Source organism: Scyliorhinus torazame, chromosome 20 (assembly GCF_047496885.1).
Source record: "Scyliorhinus torazame isolate Kashiwa2021f chromosome 20, sScyTor2.1, whole genome shotgun sequence".
Lineage (NCBI taxonomy): Eukaryota > Metazoa > Chordata > Chondrichthyes > Carcharhiniformes > Scyliorhinidae > Scyliorhinus > Scyliorhinus torazame.
Genome location: NC_092726.1, coordinates 14390252 through 14402417, shown reverse-complemented (window position 1 = coordinate 14402417; position 12166 = coordinate 14390252). Strand labels below are relative to the sequence as shown.

The window sequence follows — 12166 nt, the reverse complement described above, 5'->3', positions numbered from 1 at the left end:
TGTGAAAATCCCTCGTGACCACACTCCGGCGCCTGTTCAAATACACAGGAGGAGAATTCAGAATGTCCAATTCACCTAACAAGCACATCTTTCGGGGCTACGGGAGGAAACCGGAGAACCCGGAGGAAACCCATGCAGGTACGGGGAGAATGTGCAGACTCCACACAAACAGTGACCCGAGCCGGGAATCGCACCCGGGACCATGGCGCTGTGAAGCAACAGTGTTAACCCCTGTGCTACCGTGCCGCTCAACTCTGTGTGTGAAAGCTGACCCTCTGTCTGCAGATGGTATCACCAAAGCGCAGCGTGGACTCTTGGGGAACTCCAGACCTAGGATACAAGGGTGGGAAGGTAAACTGGAGTGGGATGTTCTGGCTCTAATTGCTTATGCAACAGTGCAATCAAGGAAGGGCAGTACCAATGGAGAACAGGCACTGGAGGAGGATGGAGCAAGCAGGCGTGCAGAGGGCAACTGAAGAACCTCTTGAGAGTTTTAAAGGTTTAATGCTTAGTTGTAGGATGGGCAGTGTTTTCGTCCGTTTGGGAAGGCGATCTGTCGCACGTGTCCTATTAGTCTTCTTTTTCCACCTGCGAAGGGCTCTTGCACCGATGGGCACATCATATTAGCTATCACGGAAACCGAAAAGGGAACAACTTTGTTGAGGACATATTTTCCTCAACTCGGCCCATTAGTGTTTCGGGCGGTATTTCCCCCCTGAGCAAAGGGCCGCATTAAAATAAGTTGGTTCTTCTCGCTGACAACTCCAAATTCGGCTCCGATGGTCCAGGGCGATGAGACTGCTCCGGCTTGGCGAGGAAATGCAGGAAGTGCGGCTGAGACGGTGTGAGGGAACTTTAATGGAGAGTGGGAGGTCGCACGGAGGGAAGTTTGCTCGATGTGCGGAGAGTTTGGGGGGAAAGCGGACAGGCCGGGAGAGGACTTACCGATGATGGGTCTCTGGTTGAGTTGCAGCGTGTGGAGCCGGGGGAAGGGGCTGCAGGCCAGCAGCAAGAGCAGCGCAGTGTGAGCCATGCCGATGTGACGGAGTGGTGCAGGAGGGAGGGGAAACCCGGAAGCAGCGTTGCTGCATCCTGCTCACACCCATTCCAGCGCGGCTTGCGGCCGGGGGGGAAGGAGGGTGTCCCCGGGCGGGGAGGGAGCCTGAGCCCGAGCCGCCTGAGGAGCCAGCCCGGCCTGGCCAGGCCCGCCCAAGTGGCGTCACAGGGGAAGGTATTGTCCCGCCTCAGAGGCCATGAGCACAGGGAGAGGAGGCGCTTCCCAGACATGGCAGCCTGAACCAGAAGCAGCGCCGCCCGTGCAAGCGAGGCCCAAGCACCATGTGAAGCGGGCTCGGGGCCACAAGTGACCAGGTAAGAGGGTGGAGGGCTCCCTCGCTCACTCTGCAACTGCGACGGAGTGCAGCCCCACCCCAGCCCTCCTCCGTTCCTCCCTCCCTGGCTGGAAGTCTGAAACTTTCTCTCACTTTCACTTTCTTGCTGAGAACCATCCTGTCCTCGCACTCCAGGCACACCGCCCTCCCAGACCCCATCCCCACCAGCTGCATGGGGGTGGGCAGCACTTATTTTTCCCATTCTGCATCCACCCCAGTCTCCGCCATTCAGTTGAGAATCCAGATGTAACTCATCATCTGTCTCGGGGCTAGTTTAGCACACTAGGCTAAATAGCTGGCTTTTAAAGCAGACCAAGGCAGGCCAGCAGCATGGTTCAATTAACGTACCAACCTCCCCGAACAGGCACCGGAATGTGGCGACTAGGGGCTTTTCGCAGTGATGCACGATCAATAGCTATTAAAACGAGGTTGTAACATAACTGAAGGCTTTAAGAGACTAGAACTGTGCCCCAGCAGGTTCGGTACAGAATGAGGGCTGCTGGGACCGCCCTGGTTCTTATACCCCACCTGTCAGGGCGGAGCTACATAGGGCGGAGCTACATACAAAACAGCCAATGGTTTAACCAATGGTGTTCAGCCTCTCTGGTACTGCAATACATGATAATACCACATTCACCCCCTGTTAAAAAAGAGTCCGGCGGGATGGTGGCCAGTGGTTACAATTGCATATAACATGGTATGATCAGATATGGAGGTACCGTGATACCTCCTTACAGGGTTGTAGAGAATATTTACAATCGTGGAAGATATATACATTCAGTGTTTATTTACAGTTACAGATCGGTTATACTGAGGCAATCAGTCGGTCGGGTGGCCTGGTCGTCCTCTTGGATCGTCTGAGCCTCGGTGGTGATTCCGGTGGGGGTCCGGACGTCTGCGACTCCGGGAGCGTGGCTTCGGCCTCCATGGCAGCTTCGTCACCCCGAGACGGCGCTGGTGGGGCAAAAGGTTGACAAGGGGGGCGCCTGTAGGGGGCGTCGGTGGGTGGGAGGGCCGAGGCAGGAGCGGCGGGAGGACTGACCTTCCTGTGAGGTGCTGTGGGGGGGGGGGGGGGGGGTGGTGGTTCGGGTGCGCGAGGGATTCCGGCGGAGGCCAGGTCCTGTAGGGAGATGGTATTTTGCCGGCCGTCAGGGAACGCCAAGTAGGCGTATTGGGGGTTAGCGTGCAGCAGGTGGACCCTCTCGACCAACGGGTCAGACATGTGCGCTCGCACGTGTTTTCGGAGCAGGATGGGTCCGGGTGTTGCTAGCGAAGTCGGGAGCGAGGTCCCGGAGGAGGACTTCCTGGGGAAAACAAGGAGACGTTCGTGAGGTGTCTGGTTGGTAGTTGTACAGGGCAGTGACCGGATGGCGTGGAGGGCCTCCGGGAGGACTTCTTGCCAGCGGGAGACTGGGAGGGCCCTGGACAGTGAAATATTTGCAAGAGTAGAGCTGTAGGGAGATGTTTGAGCTAGTTACTGGAAAAGAATGTTTACCTTTGAAAGGTACAGTTATGCATGTTGGCTGGGTGAATGATGAACATGCATATATACCCTTCAGGGAAAAGTACAGAAGCTGGTGGATAAAGAGAATGGCCGTTCTGGTACATGGATCGCTAAAGGTTCATGACCAACACTGACATGATAGCGAGAGCGGCTAGAGTGGTAGGATGTGTTTATATAGAAGATTTGACGATTATACAGCACAGAGATCCCATCATGCCTGTGCAGAGGCAGAGCTGTCCAAGTCATCCACTCTCCTGCTCTTTCCCCATTGTTCTGTAATTTACCTCCCCTTCAAGTATTTATCACTTTAGAATGTTGCTACTGAATCTGCCTTCACAAGTCTCCCAAGGTAGTACATTCCCCATCATAACATCTCACAGTGAGGACAGCGCGGTAGAGCAGTGGTGAGCACTGCTGCTTCACGACGCCAAGGACCCAGGTTTGATCCTGGCCCCGGGTGGAGTTTGCACATTCTCCCCATGTCTGCGAGGGTCTCACCCCCACAACCCAAAGATGTACATCGCAGGTGGATTGGCCACGCTAAATTACCCCTTAATTGGGGAAAAAAAAAAGAATTGTGTACTCTAAATTTATTTTTTTTAAATAACAGCTCACTGTGAAAAAATAAGTTTCCTCATGTTGCCTCTGGCTCTTTTGCCAGTCACCTTAAATTTTTTGTCCGCGAGCTTCTGATCCATGTGTTATTGAAAACAGTCATTTATTCTGAAAGCCATTCAGATGATTTCAGACAGTTTTATAAAATCACTTGTTTACCTTCTCTGCTGTGAGGGGAACAACTCCAGCTTCCCTTGTCTCTTTGCTTAAATCGCCCATCCCTGGTACTATTCTGGCAAGTCTCCTCTCCAAGCCCTTGACATCCTTCCACAAGTGTGGTACCAGAATTGAACACAATCTCTCAGCAGAGGCCTAACCAGTGCTTGACAAAGTCAATGATCCCACATGCTTTTATACTCTGCTTTTCAACTTGGTGCTGCCCTCTTGAGAGATTGTGTACAGATACCCCCAGGTCTCAGTGTTCCCACATCCCTGTTAAAATTACACATGTTTGGCCTCATGCACCAACCAATATGCGTCAACACGATTCCCAGCATTCAGGGGTGATTTTTACCAAACTTTATAAGATCATGAAGAGAATATATTGTGCTTGTTGTCATGGTGTGCGGTCAATTCCAGCCCCACTTGACCCAGAGTTGAAATACAGTTGAAATGGCTGCCCAATAACTCTGGTCACCAGGTTTGTAAACTTACACAATTTTTAAAAATAATAATTTAGAGTACCCAATTCATTTTTTCCAATTAAGGGGCAATTTAGCGTGGCCAATGCACTTACCCTGCACATCTTTGGGTTGTGGGGGTGAAACCCACGCAGACACGGGGAGAATGTGCAAACTCCATACGGACAGTGACCCGGGGCCGGGATCAAACCCGGGTCTTCAGCGCCGTGAGACAGCAGTGCTAACCACTGTGCCATCATAATGCTTTTTTCCGTGCAGTCTCACAGCAATAACAGGCAGCTAGCATTCGAGAGAGAGACCACTTCTTTCAGGGTCTTGAGGTCGAAGACATTAAGAAAAAGACAGACCAACAAATCTTCTCCAATAAGAGTCCAGAAGCTTTCTGCTGGGTCCTCTGAAAACCATAAAATCTGAGTTCTGTTCAAAATCCGAAACCGGACAGCTCAGTGTACTATTTTGAAACTTTTGAGTTCCTCACTTCTTCTGCTCGACTTAAAGGTATGCCACCATTAAAGATCCATAGACAACAAAAATGAGAACAGCAATAAAAAAGAAATAGGAACTCAGCAGGAAGGGCCCTGACAGCTGGTTTCAACTAAAAAAGTTGAAGAGGACCAGGAATTATAACTTGAAGTTACATAAGACCAGAACTCCGACTATTGTTTTGAGGGTTCTTTTTCCAGAGAATAGCGAGGGCTGAATCTGTTTCTGGCTGGGGCAGAGTTCACTTCTTACAAAAGATAGACATTGTGTAATGTTAATTAAGGTTAGCGTAATGTCCTGCATTAGATGTGATTGCCAGTGGGGTGAGAGAGTGTGAGTGATGAATGGAAGAATTTTGCACATGTTTGCTCATAATTGGACGAGGTTTGCATCATTTAAAAAAAATGTTTTCCAGCAGTTTGTATGGCTTTTGGCTTAGATGGGGAGTGTATATATTGTGACTCAGTGTGATTGTTTGGAACATTCTGGATGGACCATTGTTCATTTATCCGCTGTCTGACTGGTGATCCTTCTTGTCTGGCTCCTCCACGCCTCGTTCCTCTCCCTCTCCACTGCAATCTTTCTCTTTTATTTATAGTTCTTTGGTCAGGTCCCTTCCTTTTCCTGCCTTGTTCCTTGATACTGTGCCTTGTAATTGCTTCCTCCACCGTACATCCTCGTGGTTCTGAAGTCAAGATTCATGCAGTGTTCCTACCCTTAATTCATTCCTTCTCAAGAATTAACAATTATGGAGCTGCTTTCCACTCGCTGTGTTTCCTTCATCATGTAAACTACAGGCGTTTTAAATCCATGCTTGACATTACCTACCACCTTTCTGATTCTTTACAACAGCTGCCCTGCACTTCAATTATTCGATTTCTCAATGATAATTAAAAACCTACAGCTGGCTGAGACATTATAATATAAACTGATCCTTTCCTCCGTGTCTGCGTGGGTCTCAGCCCCACAACCCAAAGATGTGCTGGTTAGGTGGATTGGCCATGCTAAATTGCCCCTTAATTGGGAAAAAATAATTGGGTGCTCTAAATTTAAAAACAAAATTAAAAAAAATAAAATAATAATATAAACTAACCCTGAAATGATATTGCTTCAAATTTATTGGAATATGTTAGTTGTACAATTGGACGACACGGTGATTCAGTGGTTAGCACTGCTGCCTCACTGCACCAGGTACTGACTATGTGGAGTTTGTACGTTCTCCCCGTGTCTGCGTGGGTTTCCTCTAGATGCTCCCGTTTCCTACCACAGTCCAAAGACGTGAAGGTTGGGTGGATTGGCCATTCTAAATTTCCCTGGAGTGTCGAAAGGATGGGGCAAGGGCCTAGGTAGGGTGCTATTTCCGTCGGTCAGTGCGGACTCAATGGGCCGAATGGCTTCCTTCTGCATTGTAGGGATTCTACGAGATTCTGAATCTGCCTGTGTTTCCTCGAAGAGAGAGTATTTGAATACTGGGCGTTGAGGTATAGTTATACTTCTGTCGCCCCTGACCTTTTTGGGGCTAATTTTCCTACCTTTGCCATTTTTTAGCATTCCAGTGCCTATCAGGAAATTGTGTGAGCCAACTGTGATTTTGCAACAATTGATTTTTAATTTATGTCCAATATTTCTGACCATGTATGGCTGGTGGGTGAGGCTCTAAACATGTAGTGCAAGTGACACCATCAGTGCCGAGGGTTCATTAAGTGCTGCACACTCATCAAACCCTGTGAGACAGCTTGAGGCTGTATGTATTACAAATCAGTGAAGGTGGATGAATTATTAAAAGGCTTGCAAGATCTCTCAGTGGGGGCTCAGCCTCCGATAGATCTACTAATGCTGTTCCCCCTGTGAATGACACACCTACTGAACATCTCTTCTCTGCTTATTGTTTGTAGGATGCCAGCACTATTAGGGCTTTTCAGTGTGTGCCTCCTGGTGATCACGGGAAGTTTGTACCACCCCCGCCTCCTGAGTGATGAAGTTGAGAGTGAAGAGGTGCAGTCAAGGATGAAGGAGCAGGAGGACAAGTATAAGCTGGAGATGGAGCGGCTCCAGAAAGAAGTGGATGAGAAGTATAATCCTGAGCAGGAAACTAAGGTCAATGCAATTGTAAAAGCAGAAAACTCAACACAGATAGATTGGAATACCTGGAATATTCTCCTGATGGTCACAATTCTGTTCTTGGAATTGTGGAGACAGGACACATGGCCACATATACCGCAGGACTATAACAGTGAGGAAGAGGAGGAAGGAGAGAAGGAAAATGAATTTCCGCAAAGAATTTACAACAACATTTTGAATATTCCTGACAAATATGTGCTGGATCAATTTTATAATGCGTGTATTCAGAATGTAAGTCAAGAGCCGATGCAGACGTGCGAATTTGTGGAAAGCTTTGTGGACAACCTCTTGGAAGCTTGTCGGAATGTTTGCCAATGGGATTCTGAGCTGATCCTCGAAGACTGTGTCGGCATCGGTAGTCAGTTTGAGAAATGGGGCTGCAAGACGCCCTCGGTGTACGACATTTTGGTTCCAATTTTTCTTCAGGATGGATATTGCTTCAAACCAGAGATATGCTGCTGTGACCTCCCACCTGATAAACAAAGTTACGGCCGAATAGTTATGGTAACACCAGGAAGTGCTGACTTGGGCTGCCTGTGTAAAAGTACCGAACTTGAAGGAGATGTTCTTTGTCTTATTCACAGTAAAAGGTTTGAACCTGATGTTCGTGCCAATTGCCTGGCTTCCATCGTGTGTTCTGAGTGGTATTTGGACTACAAGAAGGTACTGAAATGGTTCAGGGTTGCACTCGCAAAGTCCTGGAACAAAGTTTCTCACAAGTACGATTTTGATCTTTCCTTCCACAATATTACCGGTTGCTGTGGGTTAAAAGTCCAGTATCAATCAGGACGAAACATCTACATTAAAGCCTTCCCCGCCGTGAGGCTGAAGGATTCCGACGTCTATCTCGTATCCAGCTTTCCTGATTACACCAAGAATACAGTGCCGTCCACTACCTACTGGCACATATCCTGCGCTGTCTGCGAGTACAGATTTCTAAAAATCATGGCAAAAAGCGTTCCCAAAAACAGTTGTCACCTCAAGTGCCTTCAAATATTGACCTTTCTCACTGAAAAGCTCCGTAGCTCTCCAGACCAGCGGAACATTCTTGGGTCCTATCTTTTTAAGACTGTCCTTATGCATCTGTTGTTAAGTCAGCCATATTCAAACTGGCACGAGTGTCACCTGGAACATAGGCTCAGAGATATTTTGAAGTATCTTGGGAAATGCTTGGATGAGAAACGGCTCCAACGATTTATGATCGGAAATCAGACTTTTCCTAAGCAAATGGGAATTCCAGAAATGCTTCTGAATGCAGAGCCCATAAACCTTTTCCGGTCCTTTGTAACACAGCGTGACTCTTACGGTCAAGCACTAATGGAATATCAGAAAATATTAAGAGACATGGGTCCGTTAATGATGGAATGCATTAAAGATAATACAGTCAGCTGACTGAAAATAGTGGCTTTGCTCCCGAGTTGGGAGCAGAATTATTTAACAGATGTGTAATATTTACAGTCCCATTACGAGTACATTCTAATAGATGTTATTTACATGCCACTCATTTCTCTTCTTTCAATACATATTTCTGATTTTTGTCATATATTCTCCCTAGGACAACATGGGTGTGTGTTTCTTGGTGGCAGGTGCATTGACTCTCCACTTTCACCTTCTGCCCTCACACTGCATTCAGAATATCGATTTGAACATCTTGAAGTTGCAAAGATGTTGAAAGTAGTCGTATGCAGAGCACGAACACAGTTTCTCAGATGCCTGCTTGTGAATTGCCCTCCCCATTCAAACTGTGATGGTGGACACCTGAACTGACCCCATCATTCCAAACGGGCAGTCCAGCTCTAACCCTAACCCTGAAAGAATTGCAAGAGGTAAACTGAGTGGGAAGTCAGCCCCATTGTGTTGCAGTGCTTTAGTGTGACGGTGGATGTTTCCAAAACTTAAACCTAACCAACAGCTCAGTGAGACTCCACACTGAGCAAAAAGCATCAAGAATGTATTTTTTTTAAGAAAAGAGGCTGATCCTTCAACTACAAAACAGATCAAGTCTTTTACTGGATGCTGGCTGTCATTCTCACAACATTATACACAAGACGTGAAAGATCACTGCAAAGATTTGAACTCGCGATAAATCTTTATATTCCCTATGGTGAAGTCTTAAGGACGCTGCTGATATTTGGAGAGCTTGACAGTTTTGTTTTCTCATTGCATTTCCACGTTTCTGTCGTTTTTTTTCATCACAGGGACCAAGTGCATTCTGTAACAAGAGTGACATTTGGGCAAGACGATGTTAAAATGCGCTCTTCAATCAGATGTTTTTGTCTTTAAATCAGTCATGAAGGTTGTGCCTTGTGGGACGGTGGTGAGTTGAGGCTTGCAGCTGTACTGCTCCTCATTTGTAGGAATGGAGGTGGGCTGTCTTAAACTTCAAGCCCAAGTCCAATTCTCCTCTTGGTGGGCAGGTTCTTCTCAACCTCTCATTGCTGGACAAAGTGTAAAAGAGTTGTGATCCCTCTCACCTCCAGCCTGTTGTCATCTTTTTTTTCCCCCGTTTTGTTTGCATACTTAGCCAACGTTCCTTTTGAACATGCTTTTATTCCAACGACAATATTATTTCCCCAATGCATTGAAATGAAAATTCATCCCAATCTGTTAATTTTCAGGATGGTTCAAAACTTTTTTTTTTTAACCTGCTATTTTCACAATTTTGCAACTTTTGAAGGAATAAATGAAAGATCATCTTTGTTACACTTTTCAACTTGGTGATATTTTATGCGAGAGGCATGGTCATTTTTAAAGAATGCAGTGTTTGTGTCTAATGTATTTTCTATTATACTGTACACTCTTGTTTTACAATGAATAAACTTGTTATATTTTCAAACAGAGTTCACAAACTCAGTCTTCGCATGTAGTTTGGAATATGTCAGTTTTCACAATCTCTCCCAACACAACCATGACAGGAACGATGCACTGGGAGGGTGGAAATTAACCTGAAATAATAACTGGTCCTCCTTGGCACCTTGGAACAAAACCTCATTGCAGTGATGGTTGGCATACGGAATGTGGACAATTTATTGTGTTTGATATGTGACATGAATCATTCACACAATCATACAGGTTTGAGCAAAGGAGGCTATTTCTCTACGATGATCCTGCCAAAGTTAGCATCAGAGCTGTATACTCCAATCTTTACCTCTGTCTTATTGCCTCTAAAAAGACAATTAGCTAAATTTCAGGTGAATTTGTTTTCTCAAACTACTCATTGACCTGCCTCAAAATGGAAGGGGTAGCCTCATACTACCACTGGCTGGGTTACATGTATATTCCCGTTTTGGTCCATGGCACCGACATTTAATGTATCGACGAGGTCCCCAGATAATTGTCCACTTCGTTCAATTGTTCTGCTAACACGTATAAAGTGTCTTATCAAAAGTGTGGCTTAAAAGGGAGTAGCTGAATAATACATTGTGATTTACGTGGTTTCATAGCCCTGTCGGTATTAAATAACATGCTCTGACTTAGTTGACAGCATTGCAGGACAGTCGCTAGTAATTTAAGAATCGTGGGCTGGGCACATATTTTGCCAGTGTAATGTCAAATTCCTCTCCAAAGACAAAACATGTGGACGATTCGGAGTGGCAACTCAATTGAATGAAATCAGCCAGAGTTCCATCGCGGCAATCAGGCAGTGTGACCTACAGGCTGCAGTTGCGCTATGGCTGCAGAAAAGATATCCTGTAAATTGCTTGTTATGATTCGTCCAAATCAAAACAAAGTATCTGATTATCCAATTCTTTTTTCCCCAATTAAGGGACAATTTAGCGTGACCAATTTCCCTACCCGGCACATCTTTGGGTTGTGGGGGTTAGACCTACGCAGACACGGGGAGAATGTGCAAACTTCACACGGACAGTGACTCGGGGCCGGGATCGAACCCAGGCCCTTGGCGCCATGAGGCAGCAGTGCTAACCACTGTGCCACCGTGCCGCCCTGGTTATCATTTCATTTACCATTTGTGGGACACTTTGTGCCATATTTATCCAAATAACAGTGTCGAGAACAGTAATTAATGACTGATGTGTTGAGATTTAATAGGCAGGAAATAAATAACCACTTTATAAAAGGTTACATGATCTGAAATACTGTGACTGATGCCTGAAGAGTGTGTGTGTGTGTAGATGTAAAGAGGACATGTGCGATTACTGCCCATCCTGTTGCACTTCAGCAATGTCACACAAATTAGGAAACCTTCTTTCAGCTTATCAGCTCATTTTTAAGGGGTAACATTGCAATAGGTGGCATATTTCACTGCAATTGTTTCATTCCATGTGTACACAAAATTACATATTTTTCAAACCGGTCACCACAGCACTTTGGTTTTTATGTTTGAGGAACCAATTGTTTAATCTGCGAATCTGCTGTCTTCACCTTCTTCCTTGCTATTCTCTCTTTGAATGGGATTATGTTGCATTCACGGCTTTGTTATAATTGTTATGGGCCAGGGTTTAGAGAATCCCAAAGTGTATCATGGAGTTCACCTGACCCACAACTTTTAATAGATTGTGGTATGGGGAGCACACGGCTTACTCGACAGGTGTGGTACAGCAGAAAATGGACCAGTGGTTTTTAAAACAAAACAATGTTTATTCTATGAACTCAAGTTAACCTTTCTAAAACAAACAGTGAACATCTTAGCAACCAGTAAATCAAATACACCCCCAAAGAATACAACACTAAATAACCTGTATGCTGTCCTTTTACCATCCAAAATACTTAACAAACCTTCAAACAGGAGCACATTAGATTTATATTCAATACTGAGACCTTTTTTACAATTCTGAGTTCACCCAAATGATCCATAGATAGTCTTTGGATGTCATAGATCAACAGCAGTGCAGCTCACAGACACACCCAAACTCTTCTCAAACTGAAACTAAAAAAGCAGAAGTGGAGCTCAGCTCCACCCACACTCTGACATCACTGCAGGAACATGAGCAGCTCCATTTCTTAAAGGTACATTTCTTAAACACCCATTTCTTGATGGGTACTCTCACATGACATAATCTTTATTATTGTCACAAGTAGGCTTACATTAACAGTGCACTGAAGTTATTGTGAAAATCCCCTAGTGGCCACACTCCAGTGCCTGTTCAGGTACACTGAGGGAGAATTCAAATGTCCAATTCACCTAACAAGCACGTCTTTCAGGACTTGTGGGAGGAAACTGGAACACCTGGAGGAAACCCAAGCAGACACGGGACAAATGTGGAAACTCCACTTTGTTATTCAATGTTACATTTCCAATTATGACTTCAGCTGATGAATTAAGATCTCAATGCAAGTGGTCACGAACAGGCAGAGGTCTGACTACTTCCGTCTTCATAGAGGGACGAGGCAGGGGTGTCCCCTGTCTCCGTTACTGTTTGCATTGGCGATTGAGCCCCTGGCCATAGCAC

General features: G+C 45.9%; 3 protein-coding genes across 9 annotated transcripts in view; 2 read left to right on the top strand and 1 right to left on the bottom strand.

Moving 5' to 3' along the window:
- The window catches only part of LOC140396887 (gamma-glutamyl hydrolase), a 32734-nt gene extending 31628 nt beyond the window's left edge, over nt 1–1106 (bottom strand). For 3 of the 5 annotated variants that reach the window (XM_072485720.1, XM_072485724.1, XM_072485722.1), the window contains exon 1: nt 946–1105. In XM_072485720.1, coding sequence (XP_072341821.1) covers nt 946–1033 — 88 coding nt within the window. In that variant the 5' untranslated portion in view covers nt 1034–1105. Of the gene's footprint in view, nt 1–945 lie in introns of all 5 variants that reach the window. The other 2 variants (XM_072485721.1, XM_072485723.1) reach the window with 1 other exon arrangement.
- Nucleotides 752–9595, top strand: LOC140396886 (inositol 1,4,5-trisphosphate receptor-interacting protein-like). Of its 3 annotated transcripts, none has more exons than XM_072485716.1 (2): nt 752–842; nt 6530–9595. In XM_072485716.1, the coding sequence occupies exons 1-2, from the start codon at nt 793–795 to the stop codon at nt 8145–8147; spliced, it is 1668 nt and encodes a 555-aa protein (XP_072341817.1). In that variant the 5' UTR covers nt 752–792; the 3' UTR covers nt 8148–9595. The 3 variants fall into 3 exon arrangements, with proteins under 3 accessions (XP_072341817.1, XP_072341819.1, XP_072341820.1); XM_072485718.1 differs by lacking the exon at nt 752–842 and adding an exon at nt 2193–2360; XM_072485719.1 differs by lacking the exon at nt 752–842 and adding an exon at nt 2988–3054.
- ncaph (non-SMC condensin I complex, subunit H) overlaps nt 1217–12166 on the top strand; it is a 50487-nt gene continuing 39537 nt past the window's right edge. The window contains exon 1 of the mRNA XM_072485715.1: nt 1217–1371. The gene's annotated coding sequence lies outside the window, so the exon portion shown is untranslated. The remainder of the gene's footprint in view (nt 1372–12166) is intronic.

Coding starts and splice junctions, on each gene's coding strand:
- LOC140396886 (XM_072485716.1), top strand. CDS start 793: ATGAGACTGCTCCGGCTTGGCGAGGAAATGCAGGAAGTGCGGCTGAGA. Junction 843..6,529: donor CAGGAAGTGCGGCTGAGACG/GTGTGAGGGAAC, acceptor TATTGTTTGTAG/GATGCCAGCACTATTAGGGC.